The 20126-nt window shown below is 38.4% G+C and overlaps 1 protein-coding gene across 1 annotated transcript; it reads left to right on the top strand.

Moving 5' to 3' along the window:
- Window positions 1-208: 208 nt before the first annotated feature.
- On the top strand, window positions 209-19117 carry LOC104275810 (cadherin-like and PC-esterase domain-containing protein 1; the record flags this gene model as incomplete). Its single annotated transcript, XM_009871866.1, has 6 exons — window positions 209-326; window positions 6748-6884; window positions 15824-16044; window positions 16306-16407; window positions 16606-16693; window positions 18971-19117. Coding segments are annotated over 6 exons (813 nt in total), but the record flags the coding sequence as incomplete, so codon positions are not given.
- Between the last annotated feature and the right edge of the window lie 1009 nt (window positions 19118-20126).

Genomic DNA, 20126 nt, shown 5'->3' with positions numbered 1-20126 from the left:
TGAGGTTTACCACAGATTACATCTGACATGAAGACCCACAAGAAGGTTATATTTATAGTTGTAGAGTCATATATTAAATCCTTTCCTTCAGTACCCTAATAAGTTCTTGTTTTGGCTTTTTTTCCTCTCTAAATGTCCTTGAAGAAGGTGTCAGAGTCATATGGATGAGTGCAGTGCTGTCATTTTCACAAATTTCATTTTAATGCAGGACTGTGGTTCTCGAATTCGTCCAGAGGAGTCCTGCGGCTTGCAGCCTCTGTCCCATGAGTACCTCGCAGCAATGTCACAGATGGTGTTTAAGACCTGTGAGACTGGAGACATGAAAGGTTTGTACTTGATCCTCTTTCTTCTGAAAATTGCCCAACGCACCTCTGCAAAGTCAAACTGGAAACAATGCTTCCTCTTTTCTGTAGGCATGAACTAACCCACAATAAACTTAACTCATTGCTTGTAATAGTTACTGATATTTAAAATCAGGTTAACTAGTTTATGTAACAACGTTTTGTTGAATTAGCTTCTAATCAGTGATCCACCACTGCTTGTGTTAATGTCATGGAGCCTTTGAAATACTTTGAAATATTTCCATCAAAACTGTTTAAAATTAAAATGCTTTATTCAAAACAGAAAGGATTATTTACTCAAAATTAAAATTAGCTTTAGAAAAAGAATACAGCCTTTTGATCCATTTGAATTTTTTATTTCCATTTCTATATTTGAAACACAAAAACCATTTACAATTTGAAACAGTAAAGTATGTGGTTTTGATTGTTAGGTTGATTTATTGCTTATACTTTGAAAAACAAGATGGACAAATCAAATATTATACAAAAAACAATACAATCAAGACATTTTTTTGGTTTACTTAGAATCCAGATTACAACAGTTTGTTAGACAGATATTCGTGTTTAGATTACAACAGCATGAAGATTTACCCAAGTGTACTTTAACAAATCTGAGTAATCAACAGGACTACTTCGGTATGCAGTTTTACTCAAGTTGTTACTGGATTAGACAATAAATCATCTAGTTCAATTCTTTATTAGACAAATGAAAAATAACCTAAACTGCCTGTATGGTCTACTACACAACTGTAATTTTAATCTTGCCATAGGTAGGAGCAGCTTCTCACTGCAGTAAATTTGCACAAACTCATGGAATAATAAATACAAAATAAAAGCATTGCAGGATCTGCCTGAATGCATCATTTCATGTGAAAGAGGCATATATTAATTTTGTGGGATACAAAGTGGATGCCCACTGTTGTCCCCAGTAGGATATTTTAATCATGTAGCAAGCTGTGAATTATAAAGAAGCACAACCCATCCTATGCTAAATATATCAGGACCTAAAGTTCCTGACTAGAAAGCCCAACCAAATCCACAGAAGAATGTTTCTGGAGCAGACGGTGTTTCTCCTGATATACAAAGTGCGCCTTTCGAATACTAGCTAAGTGAAGGTGAACAGAAAATATATTTTATAGTTTTATTAAGAATAATATACATAATTAAAATGGAAACAAATCTCAGACATGTAGTCTTAAAGGACAAGTATATTAAACAGGGAAGAAAGCAAAGATTTCCAAGAGGTGCTTAGTGAGCCTAAAATTGGGGTCTGCAGTATCTGGCAACAAGTGGCTGTACAGCTTTAATGTATGTCACAACTTCCAGCTGGATCTAGAAATCATGGCTTTTTGTGGAAAATCATTCCAAATCTGTAACAACTGGATGATATCCCAATCCTAGCAGCCAAAATTCTCCTAACACATATGGGAGCAATCCAAATCCCCAGCTAAAGTGTAACATCTCTTTTACTCCAATAAATTAAATTTTCAGAGAAGCCAAGCAACGTCATTTCCTCTCAGAAGAAAGCTCAAAACTTCTGCAGAAGTCAGGCACTGTCACACAGTGTTCTTATAGCAGCTTAGTTGTATGGGGCATACCGAGGTATTACCACAGCAAAATGTATCTGTGCTGGCAAAAGCCTATGTTTGTGCAGACATAGGTAGAGGCTGAGACCCAGCAGCAGTGATAGAGATGAAACCTTTGCTCCTCTTGACATTATTAGTAAAACTTGGAGGTCTGCCGTGCAATTCAGTATGACCAGGATTTCATGCCTCGTTTCTAGTCTTTTGATGCAGCGCAGAGACAGTATTTCAGGGTCCAACCAAAGGCAGAACTGGCCTCCTCCTCTCCCAGCACTGTTCTTTGAAGGAAGCTCAGCATCTTACCACATATGCACTTAAGCTATACCATTTCTTTCCCTCTCTTCCTGCCTTCCTTCCTTCCTTCCTTCTTTCCTTCCTTCCTTCCTTCCTTAATTTATTTCTTTCTTTCCTTTTTCTTTCCTTCATTCTTTCTTTCTTTCCTTCTTTCTTTCTTACCTTCTTCCTTCCTTCCCTTCTTCCTCTCTACAAATACAAACTGGAATATCCAACTGGGCAAGTTTCTCTGTTTCCACCCAGTTTAGATCATAGAAAGAGATTATGATTTTTATAGCAACAGAAATCCGTTTTCCTACTTGAAATCTGCTTTGATTCAATACGTTTTGAACCAAGCCATCACAAGAAAATTAGCTCTTTCTTCATTATCGGTTTGCAGACAATTACAAAATCTGGTGGGTAGGAGATAATAGCTTCACTTTTAATGTTCTGCCTCGCTGCTGTGACATGTGTGTTTTAGTTCTATCCTCCTTTCCACACTTTCTACAACCATATCCAGTTTCCCATAGATCTGTATGAGCTCTCTCTTTGCATCCAACAGCTATCTGGATTTGGGTCCAGCATAGACTCAGACTGATGTTCAGCCAAATGAGTGTCTCCTTTGACTACAGGGAGTACATTTCAGTTTGGACATAAGTACATAGCCCTAAGGCCACTTATTCTGTAGCTTCAAAATCATGTTCTTTTAAAAATAGTTTGTTTTTTTTTTAATTTTTTTTCTAAAAACAAAAGAAAAGAAAACTTTCTATAGCCTATTCACAGAGAAAAGTCTTCGTAAAGGTCTTAGGGTGCCAGATAGACACAAAATACAAAAGCAAACAAGTAATAAATCAACAAACTATCTTCAGCATCCATTTAGGTTAAATATTTAAATATTTAATATTTAAATATTTTTTTCTTTTTATATGGATAATTGTTTGGCACTGTAGAAAAGTTTTGGTTTTGATCTTGAAAGAAAAAAATATGTATTTGTGTCTATGACAGTGTTTTCACCTGTTGGTTTCATGGAAACAAAAGAGGCTGAAAGAAGAAATTAAACTAAATTAAGTGTACAGCCTCTATTGCTTTTAACTTAAAGCTAATTTTTTTTTTTTTAAATACAAAGTAAATGGTCCTAACAAATTATTTTAAAAGTATATTTCTTTTCATGCCATTTTAGGAGAGAGGATTTTGGGAGCACTGGGAATGTTTAATCTTATATCTTAAGCAGAAGATTTATGTATGCAGCTGATAAACTGTTCTAATGAGCCAAAAATTCAGTTTACTTTGACTCTTCCTGTGGAAACCTCCTACTTACAGGCTTTTATAAAACTTTGTTTTTCCCATGTTTTAGTTTGTGAATAAACTTAAAAGCAGCTCTTTCTCTCCTATTCTCTTTCACCGAATTGTAGGCAACTTTCCCTGGTAGAGCTGATGCTATCTCTTCTAGCTGAAACACCACAAACGCAGGCTGATTGAAATGGTGCTGAAAACTGCATTTCATGCTGTTACCTCATCTAAATAGGGAAAAAGCAACTTATAATTACAGTAGAACATAAGCTTAATTTCCAAACTAATATTGATTACTTGCAATTTTTCACTGTTTTTCACTGTTAATTATTGCCTTCTTTTATGTGTGAGATTAATTTTATTTTTTAACACAATCTTATTTTTTAAGGTTAAGAATGCATTGACTAACTGTTGTGAAGTTACTACTGGAAAAATTCATAATTATTGGATTAAAAAAGCATAAATTTACATGCATCATTTAAAATATCTATGTAAATATGAAAACTACAACTATTCTGTTAGCATTAAATATTAGTGCTTCCTATAAACATGAGTTTATCCCCACATATCCTTGTACTTGAATTTTTTTACATTTGCCATTAACCTTTATCATATACCAGAAATTGATCTATTTTTTCTTAATATACTTAGAGAGTTATTAAATATAAACCAAAGTATTTGAAAAGCTTTTCAAAAGGTACTTATTACTTTCAGTTGCCAAAATTTAATTTTTTATTGCTCAGATACTTCAGCTCCTCAATATTCATTTTATATAGTTCTACTTTTCTAGTTTATTACCTAAAACCAGCTCAGCTCATAAATGGATGGGATTTTAAAAAGAAAATTCCATAAAATGAAGGATCTCAGATGTTGTAGACATTGCCAGAAATTTTACGCATGTGGTTTGAAAGAAAAATTATGGTATCAGGGGAAAAAAAAGCCCAGTTTTCGTGTAATTTTTAAATATAAACCACTGCCCAAACCAATTTTCAGATAATTTATGAAGAACTCTACAGCAGTGGTAGACTCCAAGTCTAGACCTCAAACCAGCCAACCATTCTGTCCCTGCTGTTACCCAAAAGGCACAAAGCAGTAAAAGGTGTTGACATGGCTCCTTTTGCTATCTGAGACCCTGCACTTTCCAGTCTTCTGCTGTGAAACTGGGAATGACCCTTCAGCCATGGATTGCAAATGCACTGTAGAGGGAGCCAAGGGCAAGGTCAACAAGTGTCAGCAGAAATCTTGGAAAGTGTGAAGCATGTTCGGTCCCAGTGGCAGCCAGGGACTAAACTCTGGGTTTCTCTACTCTCCCCCAAAATTCCAGGTTATCATCATAGTTTTTCCCTGTCCTAATGAGTTTTGAACTTTAAAGTGGTCCTCAGCTGACAAGAAGAGTTGTCCTTAAGGAAAAACAGTTATGTGATTAGGACACAAACAATGTAAATCTGAAATTCCTCTGAGCGAGGACCACTGGGCAGGTCCAGCTCCTCACTTGCACCCTACCATCATGATCCTGAGTGTCCCTCATACTGTGCTGAACTGGGCTCCTTGCCCAGCAGCGCCCTTCAAGAGGCACCTGCACACGTGGGAACCATGGGAGCTGGGTGATGCTCACTGACCCACAGCATAACAAAGTCAGTGCCCAGACTTTTGTGTACATCCAATCTGTCATTATTTGCTCCACACCATCTGCAGGTGTAGCTAAGGGTGGGGTGAGCATGTTCTGCATGGGGCAGAAGCAGCGTGCAGGCTACACAGCAGCTGGGGCTGCACGGTCCTTGCACTGTGGGACATATTCTCCCTTACATGTTCCACTGTGGGCTCCCATAAAAGCAATTCTCAGTGCTTTTCTTTAGAAGGACTTCTTTATCTGCTAAAATAACTCACCCTGCTACTTACGAAAAATATATTCACTTGGGATCTTTGCTCAGCACAAGAACAAGGTGCATCCCTGGAAATTCCCTTGCTCCTGAGGTAGCAGCTCAGCCTCCCAAGGGATCCTGCAGTGGTTCCTTCACTCAGCCTCCCACTCCATCCCTGGCCTGATAAACCTGCATAGGCAGCAGCCTCTGGTATTTGTTGTGGCTTCTCAAGAACCAGCAATCTTTCACGTATGGAGAAGCACACCTGGCTGGCTGCTGAGCTGGCTGCTAGCAGTGAGGATCACAAACTCGAAGGCCAGGTCTGCTCGGTAAACATTTGATTTTAGATCTATTTGCCTGGCTGCAGTGAGAAATCCAGCTGGCTAGGAAAGCCTGATATCACTGACACAAGGAGCTGGGGGCCTCTGCACTGTTCCTTGTGTAATGCCTGTCATCAGAGCAAAAGCAGGTTTTCCTGGCAGAGGTACACAGACACTGGGAGATATTGTCAGGACAGTGCACTTGTATGGGCTAGAAGAAGGTTTTCTTATGTTGATCTGAATATAAAGGCAACTCAATTTTTTTCTGTCTTCCTTCAGAAGTTAGATCCCTCAGACTTCCATTTTGGAAACGAATACCTGTAGAAAACCAAAATAACAAAACCATTCAACCTTAGGTAAGAGATGTCTAAAACTTTCTGGTACCTAAAACCTTCTGGTACCTAAAACCTTCTGGATACCTAAAAACTTCTAATAATCCTACATTATGCCCCTAATCCGCAAAATCATTTTTTAAAATAGGGATCAGGCTGTAACAAATCATATAGGTTATTCATATCACATTGCTTTTACCTTCTGAAATGTGTGTGTGTAGTCTGGGACAGTTCTCCGAATTCTCACAAATTAAAGAACTGAGTATTTTCAAGTGAAATTCATCCCTTTTTCTGTCAAGGGACTCTCAAAGTCCAGCTTTGACCAGCCATCCAGATTTTTAGATGTTTATTTGTAGATGAGAATGAATCTTGTCTTTATACATTTCTGAATGTGAATATTTTCTTTTTGCATCCATCCCTCTCACTCCCTTTCCCTTTCTCTTATCTTTTCTGTGGAGAAAAGGACAAGCTGCTATGAGAAAGGCAACACAGACGGAGAAATGAACCCACAAACAACTGTCAAATTTGAGCATTCCCGGCTCTTGCAGAGAAAGGAAAAACTCCCACCCTAGCTAAATGAAAAGAGCATAATACAGAGGAAGGAAATAGTCTCTTCAAAGGGTTGAGGGGTATTTAATTTAAGGAAAATTCCCACAAAAAATACTCAAAAATATCTCACTTGCTGTATAATAAAGCAGCTTACAAATCCCCAGAGGAGGTGCTGACATCCCACTGCTGTTTTCCAGGGCAGTGGATTGTCCCTTGCCTCAGCTGCTTTGACAACAGGACCTGTGACTGGAGAGAAATAACGTGGCAGCCCCACGGCTGCCGGTACTCTGTGCTAGCCAAGCCCGAGCTCCAGCGCTGTGTGGAGGGCAGAAGGGTATGTAACAGATTTTACATTTCCTTTTTATTTACACAGATATTTGGTGTCCTGAAGCTTTGAAAACAATTTGATAATTGACATGTAAGAAAAAGTCCTTTTTGTTATAAATGGAAAAATATTCTTATGGAAAATCCACAGGGATGAAAACCATTATCCATAATTTACGTAGATACGTATGGATATGCATCAAATGCAGACACAGTTGTCTGCTGCCACTTCAGATAGGATCTTAGGTCACACCAGTGGAGTTTCAAGACCTCCAGTGTATGTGTTTACCAATTAGACCTGCAGTGAGTACGAAAGGACTGGAAATGCATTTGCACTGTTGTCTCAGTTTGTCTCACACTTGACATGCATGTTGGGTTCCTTCTGCTGCATACCTAATGCATGGCATTGCTTGTGCACACTAATCTTACCAAGTCTTCTTGCACATTCTTTTCTTGTAGTGAAGCTTCTAAGGTGATTGCTTGGAAATACAAGGTCTCCTTAATAAGCATGCTATGACTGTAAAACTGTTGAGAGAGAGCTCTAATCTGATGCTCAGGTACCTTACTGAGGATACAAGTATCCAGAAAGTAAGTAATGAATTGTTATAAAGATTTTTATAGTATATTGTCTAGGTAAGAAAATCATAACTAAAAGCGGCAATTTGATAAAATGTGAGAGCATTCTATATAGACAAATACAATTTGTCAATTAACATATTTTCTGGTCATTTCTTGTCTCATGTGATCCTTCATGGCCATTTGGCTTTATTTCTGCTTGTGGTTTTCTCTGTTAATGTAGTGGTGTGAGTTTCTCCTAATGTATTTTTCTAAGAAACATAGTTTTATAAAACAAGCACTTGTGGATTGACCACAGCAAAAAATATAGAAAAATTAGATAGCTTTGCTTTGACCTTTAGTTTTCATAGTCATTGGACTGCTTCAATAAGCAAAGACCCTTTGGTCAGACATTTGAAGGATGCCATAGAAACAACATGCCATGATGGAAGTGGATTGCCAGGATATTGCTGGGAGAGTTATGCTGACATCCTCACTTCTTGAATCCAACCACTCACATTCTCAGTCTCCTTCTCTGGAGACTTTCAAAACCCATCTGGACGCGTTCCTGTGTGACCTACTGTAGGTGATCCTGCTCTTGCAGGGGGATTGGACTAGATAATCCCTAGAGGTCCCTTCCAACCCCCAACATTCTATGGTTCTATGATTCTATGATTCTATGATTCACCAGTGTCCAAAAGAGGACAACACTTGCTAAGGACCCATTAAAATGAAGTACATGAAATGAATGTTTGTTAGCTTTATTTCTTAGTTCAAATTCCATTATGTCTTGACTCTCTGAGGTCACTGTTCTATTCTAGTGTGAGATGAGAGACAGATCCTATGTGATCAACATTAACACCATGTGAGAAAAATCTCCGTGAAACTAATTTACTTGTTTCCCATCTGCATCTTTTGCAAAAACCTTCCATCACTGTCTGATAACCTTCACTGCTCTGTAGAAAACTGGTGAATGACTCCTGTTTCCTTTGCACAGATGTCCATTTAACCAGTTTATTCTTTTAAAGTCATCACTCTAACGCATGTTCCCCATTTGGCATCTATCGCCTATATCTTTCCCTCTGATGTTAAGGCGGCCTGGATCTTTTATAAGAGACTTATTGAGTAGACAACAAGATACAGCTCTTGTGAACAAACACATTTTTATTACATAAAAGACTTTGGTAACCATCTATAAATATTTATGTTTCCTAATTTGTGATACTGGTTTCAAATCATTACATAACTTGTCTTTAAGCATTACAAAGATCACAATGCTGGAAATGGAAGCAGATTGCAAAAAAAAAAAAAAAAGCATGAGTGCAAAACATAAGGGCAAAAATCATCAATACAAGTGAGGACATTGAGATAGTCTAGAATTCCGTAATTTACATTGTTATTTGCTGAACTTAGCTAAGAACAACAGAACTCACTTCTCAAAAATGGGCTTGGCTAACCTGTGTGCCTCCATACTCTGGGGATTTTCAGTGTGCCACCACACTTTAAATATTCAGCTTGTGTAACTTTTGTCTCTGGAATTCAAAATCCATTACAAAGAGTCATGCATCATGATCTACATTTGAATTCCTGCTCAAAATTTATTTGAATCTAAGGTAGTAAAACCTGCACACACTCCACATAATTACCAATTCCTCCTCAGGAAAGCATTTCTGCATGTAGGTGTGTAGCATCTTTGGGTCAAATTATGTTATACCTTCCAGCCCTCTATGACTGTATTTCACTTCTGAACACTTTCACAAAAAATTCAGGCAAACAGGATTTCACCAAGAATCACAGGTAAAGCAAGTAGTGACATTCATGATTCACTAGGCTGAATTCTCTGATTTTTGTAGCGGAAAAAATGCAGTTTGGTTTTGGGAGTCTGATCTGTTGGCTTTACTTCTTACGACTAAAAACATCGTGATGAGACATTATAAATAACAAGAGTTTCTGTGTTTATGTCTTTTAACTAGGAGGTGTTAATCTCCACGCTGTTGTCAAATTCCAACTATGATAACTGCAGGGTGTTTTCTTATGCTGCCTTATGAGTTTTTATTAAAAAAAAAAGAAATAGAAAAAAAACAGGAAAAAAAGCCTTCTCATCTTTCTAAGTTTAAGGAATGCGAAGGGAAGCATGCCATGAGTAAACTGCTGCTGTGCTTTATCCCTCCCTGATCCAGGTGCACTTCAGCAATTGATGAAATAAGATGTAAAGCAAATGCTCTTTTTGGCTGAATGCAGTTCATGTAAGATCAACTGTATCTTTAACTGCAATCACTCTGTTTTTCTCATGTTTCATAGAAAAATAAAATGCAGCCTTCAGGTATGTCTCTTGATCATTATTTTTTTTATACATTTGTCAGTGTTTCTGAAATATGCTTATGGTCACCCAAACAGGGCACTTATTTCCTGTTTACTTCATAAATAAGCCTTCAAAGATGCTTTCTAATTTGTTTTCTTGCTCCAGGCTGCTTTCATGTCCTGTATTAAAACTGATTTGGTTTTTAGAGCCCACCTCTAAAATTATCATCTCCTTTCTCTATAACAGAAATTCATTTTCCCTGGCTATGAATTCCAATCGATTTTACATCATCATTAACTACAAGTGTAGACTGTGTGCATACAAAACTGTGTTTGAGCCAAGTTGTTTCTGTTTCATAAAAACATAAGACCACCTGTAGTGAAACAGTAACACTCGGACTGATGGAGACATGAGAAAGAATATACATCCACAAAAGCAATTTATGAGTCCTTATTTTGCTTTATGATGTGTTAGCAAGACTAGTCAGTCATATGTTTGCATTTCAGACACAGGAAACCCAAAAATTTTGAAGTGTTGAGGCTAAGGTGATTCTGGCTGAGTGGATTTTCATTCGGTCCACTTTAATATCTGCAGCCTTTTTTTCTCCTCCATTTTCAACTCTAACCAAGGGTAACAGATGCAGGATGTGTTGTTCTTAGGGAACACCATATGTATGCCCTAGTTGAATCAAAGAAACAGGCAAATACAATAAAAATAATATATCTGTATTATATTGGCTCAACAAAATCCTCTGTAGCTGTGGCTAATAATTTTCACCATAAGGTTTAAACAATTCTATTAAGACATGATGCTTTGATTTTTGTACAAGAACTTTAAAAAATAGGTGAAAGAAAAGAGATTCTAACACGTAATTATTTATCCAATTAGCAGCATACAGAAAGCTGGCCTTAATAGCAGGGGGATATGTATTTTGTTTATCATTGAGAAATACTATTCAGAGTTTAATCTTTTAATAAAGTACCATTGAGTCATGTGTAATTAAGAACAGGAAATCTGAAAAGGCAATATTTGCTGAAGTACTTAAAATTCAGCTGTTAAAACATGAATTTTAACTTCTAATTTCTTAATAATATTTTAGAGTTAAGTAGTGTTTTAGACTTACAGGTGTTTAAATTTGCTAAGTGTGGTTAATTTATAATGATAGGTCTGGTAAAGTGGTGAATTCCACTATGCTTACACAATCTTTAAAAGCCTTTAAGCTATAATGGAATTTTTCACACAAAACATTTGCAACAGAAGACACTGAAAACATCTGTCTGCATGAAGGTGTTGTTCTTTGTCTGGTAAAATTATAACCTTGTGTATGTCTGATCTTTTAGTCATCCTGCAGACAGATGCCCCATTGACCTGAACAGTACATGACTAAGCCTTGTGCCAGACTGTAAAGCAAATGAGATATGGTGTATTCTACACACCTGAGCCTTCATTTTGCTCATTATTGTCATAGAGCTAAGTATAGAATCATCCTTGGAGCTCTTGGTTGAAATCATATTAAACATCATATGGCATACAAAACTACAGTAAGTTCATGCATCTATATAGAAATAAATGTGGCCATAGCTACCACACATTCAATCACATGGAATTATTATTCTATGTGTCCAGTTTTGGTGCCCCCACCATAAGAGGGATGTGGATCTGTTGGAGCGTGTTCAGAGGAGGGCCACAAGGATGATCCAGGGGCTGGAGCACCTCTGCTGTGAGGACAGGCTGTGGGAGCTGGGATTGTTCAGTCTTGCACAGAGAAGACTTCAGGGGGACCTAATAGCTGCCTTCCAATACCTGAAGGGATCCTACAGGAAGGCAGGGGAAGGACTTTTTACGAGAGTGTCCAGCAATAGGACAAGGGGAAATGGGTTTAAGTTGAAGGAGAATAGATTTAGATTGGACCACAGGAAGAAATTCCTCAGCACGAGGGGAGAAAGACTTTGGAATAAATTGCCCAGAGATGTTGTGGCTGCCCCCTCCCTGGAGGCGTTCAAGGCCAAGTTGGATGGAGCCTTGAGTAGCCTGATCTAGTTGAGAGGCGTCCCTGCTTATGACAGGGAGGTTGGACTAGATGATCTCTAAGGTCCCTTCCAGCCTTGGACATTCTATGATTCTATGATTCATCAAAGCTCTTGGGATATTTGAAGGACTGAAGTTTTCTTCCTGGAGCTAAACACCACTTATTTTAGCCTTTAAGTCTTCCAAGCATTTGCCTCAAAATAAGCTGACTTGCAAAACGTGGATTTTGAAAGATGTTTTCTTAGGGACTGCATAACACAACAAAACGTGCTTGGCCAGCTCTGCACAAGGGCAGTTTGAAAAGCAGGTACGATTACCTAAAAACGTCCTCTTCTTTCACCTGGATATTTTATTATTTCAACAATGCTGTGATTTCATTGTGAAAGACATAGCTGGAGTTAAACATATTTTTTTGATTTCAGTGACAGAATCCTGGTATGGGTCACGCCTACCTGAATAGTCAAAGACTTCTTGACTGAAAGCTAATATGGTTACTGTAATTGACTGACATTTTTGAGGATGACCTACAATTTTGATGTATCTTTCTGTACAAACACAAGTCCACTTTGGCTCATCTCTCTCTTCCCCACTTACATCAAGTCTTGACTATTTTCCTATTAGACTTGTTTCTGAGTGTTTGGGTTTATTTCATATATTCCTCACTGATGTGATGCTGCCATCTGTCTCATTCCTAACTCATCCTGCTCAGCCACACCTTCTCCTAGGACTAAGGATACATTCCCAGATGGACACTGAGACACTCAATAGCATTAACTGTCCAGTCTCCTGCTTTACCTCCTCATAACAAGCTCACTTAAGAATAAAACCAGATATGTTCTGAGACTTAGATCGTCATCCTTCAGAGATGGGTTGTGTGCAGTCTCATCAGTCTTCTTGATATTATTTGAATATTTCTGATAATATTTGAATATAATATTTGCCCAAGATGTTGTGGATTCCCCCTCCCTGGAAGTGTTCAAGGCCAGGCTGGATGGGACTTTGAGCAACCTGGTCTAGTGGAAGGTGTCCCTGCCTATGGCAAGGGGTTTGGAAGTGGATGATCTTTAAGATGCCTTCCAATCTAAACCATTCTATGATTCTGTCTATGTTTGGGCCCTAACAGTTTTCTCTCTCATCCAGTTATACTGACCACTCTAATGGAATTTGCTCTAACTCCTGTCAGACCCCTCATTTTCTCAGAACATCAGGAAAACAATAACATTACTCTAAGGTGCATGTGATATTTTCATACGTTGTCCAGCATCATGGCATTTACAGATTTAGAAACATCACTTTAAGAAATGAATATACCTAATTTGTCTCTCCTGGCACTGCTTTTCTTAAGGACTGCACATAGTGCCCTCCCATCTGCAGACCTGGCCAGTTACATACCCCAGGGCAGACTTGAAAACTCATTCACGGATCCATTTCTTTTGTGTGTGTGCATGTGTAGGTGTAGAAACAGTAAAGCCCTGAAATTCTGAGGTATTTAATAAATTGAGGCGGGGGAGGGGAGAGAGGGAATCTTTTGCTCTAATTTTGACATAACAAAAAAATGGGAAGGAAACTGATGAGTAAGTTTCAGTCTTTGATGCTCTGCAATATTTGAAACTTTGGAAATACTTAAAATGACACTTCGCACTTAAATTGCCAGAGAATGAACAGCCTTGGCAAAACAAGATAGCTGTGCATCATGCTCATTGGCCCTGGCCATGGCACTTCTTTCTTCTTTTCCCATGATGGTTGTTGTTCTGCTATTTGAAACCAAGTACAGTTAGAAGGAGAAAATATCTACCAGTCTTAGTAACAGTTGAAGGAAGAGTGAGATAAAAATTCCACATCCCCCAAATCAGTGTAATTAATATTACAAAGGAGCTGAATATGCTCCTCTGCAATTAGAAATCCCTGTGTGCAGTGATAACAAAATGGTATTATTTGTTATTAGAACTAGAGAAACAACCTAGCATGTTCTACCAACTGCTCTATATGTGTAACCTGGTAGAGCCTGTTTGTCGTTCTGCTAATGATACGTTGTGTTTTTACAGAAATGTTCTCATCCACATTGCAAGTTAATGATATCCCAGCCTGTTAATATCAAGAACTGCTTTTTAAACAGATACACATCATGGACTTATGAAATGGAGATTAAAGAGACAATGGATATAGACAGACTGGAGAGATTAGAGATTTTGCAAGCTAAATGAATTGTTGTTTAAAACCTCAAGTTAACCTACTTTAGAATTAGGACATGTTTTAAGTGTGGACTGTCTTCCAAACTGTAAATAATTGTGTGCATGTTTGTGTCTGCCAGAGAGGGAAAGAGAGACTTTCCAGCCCATCTTTCCAAGGGTCCAAGGATCCTTGACCTCTGTGAGTCACATCATGCTTGGATTAAAGAGGTTCCTTCCGACAGTGCAAAAAGAGTTGGAAATACCCTTGCATATGAAAGAAGTGCTTGTGTGGTAGAAGCACAAACAGAAGCTGTTTAAGAATTTACTCTGTGAAGCGGCTTTGAGAGGTCCAGGACAGTGGGTAAAAGCCTCTGTGTGCCCAGTGCTTGCTTTAATTTTATGTTTTCTACTACATATAATCCATCAAGGGCTTCCCTGCAGCCCACAATGGGAAAGACAGGGGAATTTCAAGTTACTGTCATGCCCTTCTTGTCCCTGCCACCAGACCAGGCTACGTTCATCTGAAGCTGCTTCTGTGTGAAGCATTGGTACTCTGTGGTAGATTACTTTTAATCACAATAGGTTACTGGAATCATTTCCTAAACCCATGACATTCCTAAAGGAAATAGATAAAGATGTATTAGATGAGGTGAGTTCAAGGTGCTTTCACCACATAAAATATGTAAGAGAAGGTTTGGAAATGTATTCTTGAACATGTAACCAAGATGGAAGTGGTAAAGCATACAACAACAAAAACCCAGCCAACTACCCTGAGTGCCAGAGGAGGTCAAAGAAGTTGCACAGAGCTGCACAGGCAACAATGTTGTTACTATGTTATGGCTCTGTGGGGTTTCTGACACCCAGTTTTAGATTTATACTCCTCTATGTGAATTTCTGGCTGAGATGGCTCTGATAATAACTGACTATGCACACAGTTTCATTGTCAAATCACACTGAACCTAAGTTCTCTTCCCCTTGGACTCTTGTCATTGCTTACATGTTCTCTTCAGCATGAGGAAATTATAGCCTAACCCACTAAAACTAGGGCAACTACATTTAAAAAAACCCCACGTTATGTTCCGTGCTGTTCACATACAGAGATGTTTGATTTGTCAAGGGAGTCTACACAATGAGTGGGGTAAGCCCAGATTTCACTTCTTCATTCATTTGCAAGTTCAGGGTAGCCCAGCGAGGACTGCTGATACTTTAAGTAGTTCTGTAATCCTGAAAATGCATCTAGCTTCCTTCAGGCCATGACACATCCTGGTCGTCACATCACACATGCCAAGACTCTATTCAGATTATCTTCCACCAAAATAACCTCCTTGTTTCTTCCCCTCTGAAGCTGCAGAAAGACCATCTCTCTACAAATAAGGCAACAGCTGCATCTGTTGATTTGTGTGTATGTGTATGGAGGGGGTTACTTTGGTATAAATTCTAATGAATCACATTTATGGAAGACATACATTAACCAAGATGTGCTGTGTAAGAACAAACCACATCAAAAACTAGAGGACCAAAATCAGGAAGCTGCAAGCAATCACAAGAGGCTCTGTACTAGCAATTGCAAGTAGACATAAACTTAAGCAAAAGAATTTATCAACAAGGATGAAAAATGCAGGGCTAACTGTGCAGTTATAGACATCTCTATCTTGTACTTTTCATCTCCAAAATACATACAATAGCCTTTTGTTAATCAGACCATTCAGATTTTGCTAAAGGAGATCTTAAGTATTGAGGTGTCAGGGCTGGGGAACTGGCAGATCACAGAGATATTTCTTGAACATTATGAGAAGGGTTTTAAAACCTCCATGATAGCTGTATTCTTTTCTTAGTTATTGGGTTTTTTTGAGTGTACATCTTCTAAGTCGTCTCTTTTCTGTTCATCCAAAGATTCTTTTTATAGGCGACTCAACTAACAGAGGGATGATGTACTATCTAATAGAAAGAGTGAATAAGACTCTCCAGGAATGGCAAAAGACTCATGATGTTAAATGCTATCATAATATCAATGAAGGGAAAACATTTATCAGTTACTCCTACTACCCCCAGTTTTGGATGAAGGCAAACCAGAGACCAACTTTTGAAAAAGCACTAGAACAACTGTTGCAGAGGTACAGTAAAAACTCTGTTGCTGGCTTTCTTTTTATTCTCATTCTACTCACAAATGCGTTCAACACATTTTACAATTAAAGTCAGTAAACAGCTGAACAAAATATGTGCAGATCATATTGTCCTGTTGAAAAATAGTAGAAAATGAGATCGGACCTCTGATCAGGATGCTGAATACCCTTCCCTGAAATGCAACACAATGCAGTTAAAATGTTTGCCATCTGGTTCAAGGTAACGTGGTTTTTTTCCTTTCTGGGTTTCAGATCACGTCCCCTGGAGAACACAGACCAGACTGTATTAATTGTAGGTGGCGTTCAGTGGCTTAATTCCAATCACCTGCAAATTATCCAAAAGGTGTTGAACAGGTAATGTTATGTATTTGGTGTTATTCCAAGTCTTGACATGAGAAATTATGAGAAACAACAAAATGTCTCAAGTACAGACATTCCATTTGTTTTCTTATGGGTGTGCACTTAAGTGACTTTGAAAAAATAAAAATGCAGTGTCTTTTGGTGTGTTTATTAAGTAAAATGTGTGTTCTTTGTTTTTAATTTGCCAAACAGGGAAAACCTATCAAATATCCTGGTAATTATCAAATCCATAGGGATGGGCTTTCACCTCCCGGTGGATGGAATACATTCTCTGTCACAGGTAAGCTACGGTACATTTAGAGTGCATTTTCACGGAAGACTTGTCATTTCAGCAATTACTTGCTGTCTGGTGAAAATATGTTAGCAAGTTTTAAATGACTCAAAGAAAGATTAATGTTTGTGTTTGCTCATACTGCTTGCTAATGTGGATTCTAACCCATCTGTGTTATTTCACGGAGTCTGCTGTAATCAGAGTGCAGTTCAAGATGCTGTGCTCAATCAGCCATCCCAAGAACCAGAAGACGCTCCAGTAGAGCTTCTCCCAGAGGAGGGCCATGAAGACTATCAGGGGGTTGGAATACCTTCAGGCTGAGACAGTTGGGCCTGTTCAGCATGGAGAAGAGAAGGCTTCAGGGAGACCTTATAGCAGCCTTCCAGTACTTAAAGGGAGCCTACAGTAAAGAAGAGGAGAGACTCTTTATCAGGAAGCAAAGCGTAAAGTTTTAAACTGAGAGAGAGTAGATTTAGATTAGATATTAGGAAGAAATTCTTTACTCTGAGGGTGGTGAGACACCAGAACAGGTTGCCCAGAGAAGCTGTGGAAGCCTCCTCCCTGGAGGTGTTCAAGGCCAGGTTGGAAGGGGTTTTGAGCAACCTGGTCTAGTGGACCATGCCCATGGCAGAGGAGTTCGAACTAGATGACCTTTAAAGGTCTCTTTCAACTCAAACCATTCTATGCTTGATTCTATGATTCTATGATTAAGCCTGCTGTCAAGGTTGAGAACGGGGAACTAGGGACAGGCAGATTGCTCCTTCTACGACACTGAGCACAGGTGCTCCCCACATTTCCTCTATAGCTACTGTTGAATTGGATTGGCTGGTCTGGCTGCGTTGCAGCGCTCTCCAACATATGAAGTCAGAGCGTTACATAGTAGCTAGATAGAATATACCCGTGAATCTAGATTGTTATTTATATGTTAATCAAAAGTTACAGTCAGTTTAAATCATATCCAAATGGATGGGCTCATTTCAATGTGCTGCATAATGAATTCAACTCAATATTTTTATTTCAATTTGAACAGTGTTTCTCTTTTGAACATGTATAAAATGTGTGGATGAGGCAGGGCTGGGAAACACCCAAGGGTAGAACAGTGTAAATGATGCCTGCTAGCACTGAATGCAATGCTCCAGTTGTTCATAGGTGTTGAAAAGATAAAATTATAAGCTTTCATAGTTTACATACAGCACTCCAATCACACCTGGGACTGGCACACACATCTTTTTGCAACCATAGCACTCTGCTATATTCAATGAGTGACATAACTGCTGCGCTCACCCTCCTTTTTTGCTGTCAGATTCTGCCCATTTTTCTGTGTAAGTACTACCCGCCTTGTCTCTATGGAATGTCTTCTTAGTGATTCCAACTTTTTCCTTAATTTATCTGAATGACCAAATTAGGATACAATAGGGAAACTGTTGGCATCAACATGAAGAAACATGGTCATAGTTCCTGTCATAGCTTTCAGCAGTCCTAGGAAGAAGAAGCAGAACTTTGATTGGAGGCAGGTGAGGTAAGAGTATTAAAGGCTTCCCAGTACTACCTTTTTCTGTTTCTCACCCTGCAAATTTATAAAACTCCAGAAATCAACTACAGTGCATAGCTGACATTCTTTTCCCTTTCAAGATGGAAATCATATGCCAAATCATCCATGTGGTTTGGGTACTCTGGACTTCTGGATTACCCCAGCTACTCTCAAAGCCCTTCTGTTTGCAGTGTCAGATCCACCACCTTGCCAAATTCATAGATATTTTTTTTATATTCCTGGCTTTCCTGCAGTATCTTGAGAATTACAATCTAGAGAATTATATTGAGAAGTATCTTGCAGTATAACCACTTCTAAGATACCCATGGCCCTATATTCCTTTTTAAATAATGGTCTCAATGACTTTGATTTGAAGCCGAATTTTTCTTTACAGGAGCAATTTTAGCATTTGTTACAGACAACTTTATAATAGGATTTTTTTTCTGAATTACACCTCATATTAGCTAAGCACATATTAAAAACAGTTACCCCATAATTATATTTTAAAACACTTTGAAATCTTCCTATGAATGAAGGTGCACAGCTACCAAAAATTGACTGTAATTTCTGCAAAAACCTTCAATTTGAAATCTTGGAGTGACAGCTATTTTCGAGAGCAAATTTATAGTAATTCATGTCTGGAGCATAACACAATTGCTTTATTCAAAATGCAGTTTGTTATTCATTTCTGTGGCAGAATACAATAACCTTTAGTCCTTCTGACAAGACTTTGCAATATTTTATCTGGAATGCAGGCAGAAGTGCAAAACTTGTGGAATGAAAACTTGATGATTTTGGATACAGCAAAAAATTTTGGCTACGAAGTTGTTGACACCTTTGTCATCACCATGGGACGTTACAAAGAATTCCTGCAAGGGAAGTGTGGCTGCCATTTCCATGAGGTAATAGTTTACGCTTACATCACTCCCAGGTATTTAAGAGAGATTTTAACTGTTAGGTGCTTAGAAACAAAATGGTATGTAAGGAGTTTCTCATCTGTGACTCGAAGTTGGGCCTGAATAAAAATAATGAAGGTAGCAGGACTTGTATGATGGGACTTGTTCCTCGCTGCTCAGAGTGCGATGTCACCTGAGGACAGGCTGCACTGCTGTAGTCATAATGCCTTGAAATAAAACCAAGCATGCTCTTCTACAAAGGTAACTAATATTAAAGGATGTTGCATGGTTTCCAGGTTCTTATGTTATCTGCTGTGTCTTATACAACCCTACTACTTCTGCATGGGCTGAGTTTATCTTTTTGTGATACCTTGGTCTCAGAGGTTTTGTCCGAAGCCTTCCTATCTGAGGAGCTCAGCAGACTCCCATCAAACCATAGATACATTTAAAATGGAAATTAAAATTGAAAGACCAATCTTACTGCTGTATATCTGGTTTCATGTGTCTGAGGATGAGTTATGTGGGATAGTTACAGGGACTGATGATACAAGCTTAACTATAAGCCACTCGTTCTCACTTATACCCATAGTTCTGCTTGCTTTCTACAGAAATTCTGCTTTCTCTTTTATAACTCCTAGACTGGAGAAACAGGGACACAGTAAAATATATGAGTAGGGCAGTTAGGAACATACTTTTCTATTCATTTGAAGTTGTGGCAAGGAGTCTTCCCAATATGACAGGAGTCCATGGATTAAATCAGAAAATAAATAAGCAAACACATTATTATATCTAGGCACTAAATCAGCACAGAAGGTGTCAAGCCAGTGAAAGAGTTTGAAAAATAATACATTTAAAGTTTTTCTGATTTCCTTTAAGATGTATTTTGAGTATGTGGTATGTCTTTTCAGAGTGAGTGCTCTTCCCCATGAGCAAAGGAGGGATATGTTTTAATTTTGGATATCTTGTACCTTATGTACAGCAAATGAAGAAGTGCACCCCTTTAGTGCAGGCGACC

The sequence above is a fragment of the Apaloderma vittatum genome, unplaced genomic scaffold (genome assembly GCF_000703405.1).
Source record: "Apaloderma vittatum isolate BGI_N311 unplaced genomic scaffold, ASM70340v1 scaffold16406, whole genome shotgun sequence".
Lineage (NCBI taxonomy): Eukaryota > Metazoa > Chordata > Aves > Trogoniformes > Trogonidae > Apaloderma > Apaloderma vittatum.
The sequence above is the reverse complement of the archived record's forward strand: the minus strand, read 5'-3'. Positions and strand labels throughout refer to the sequence as shown.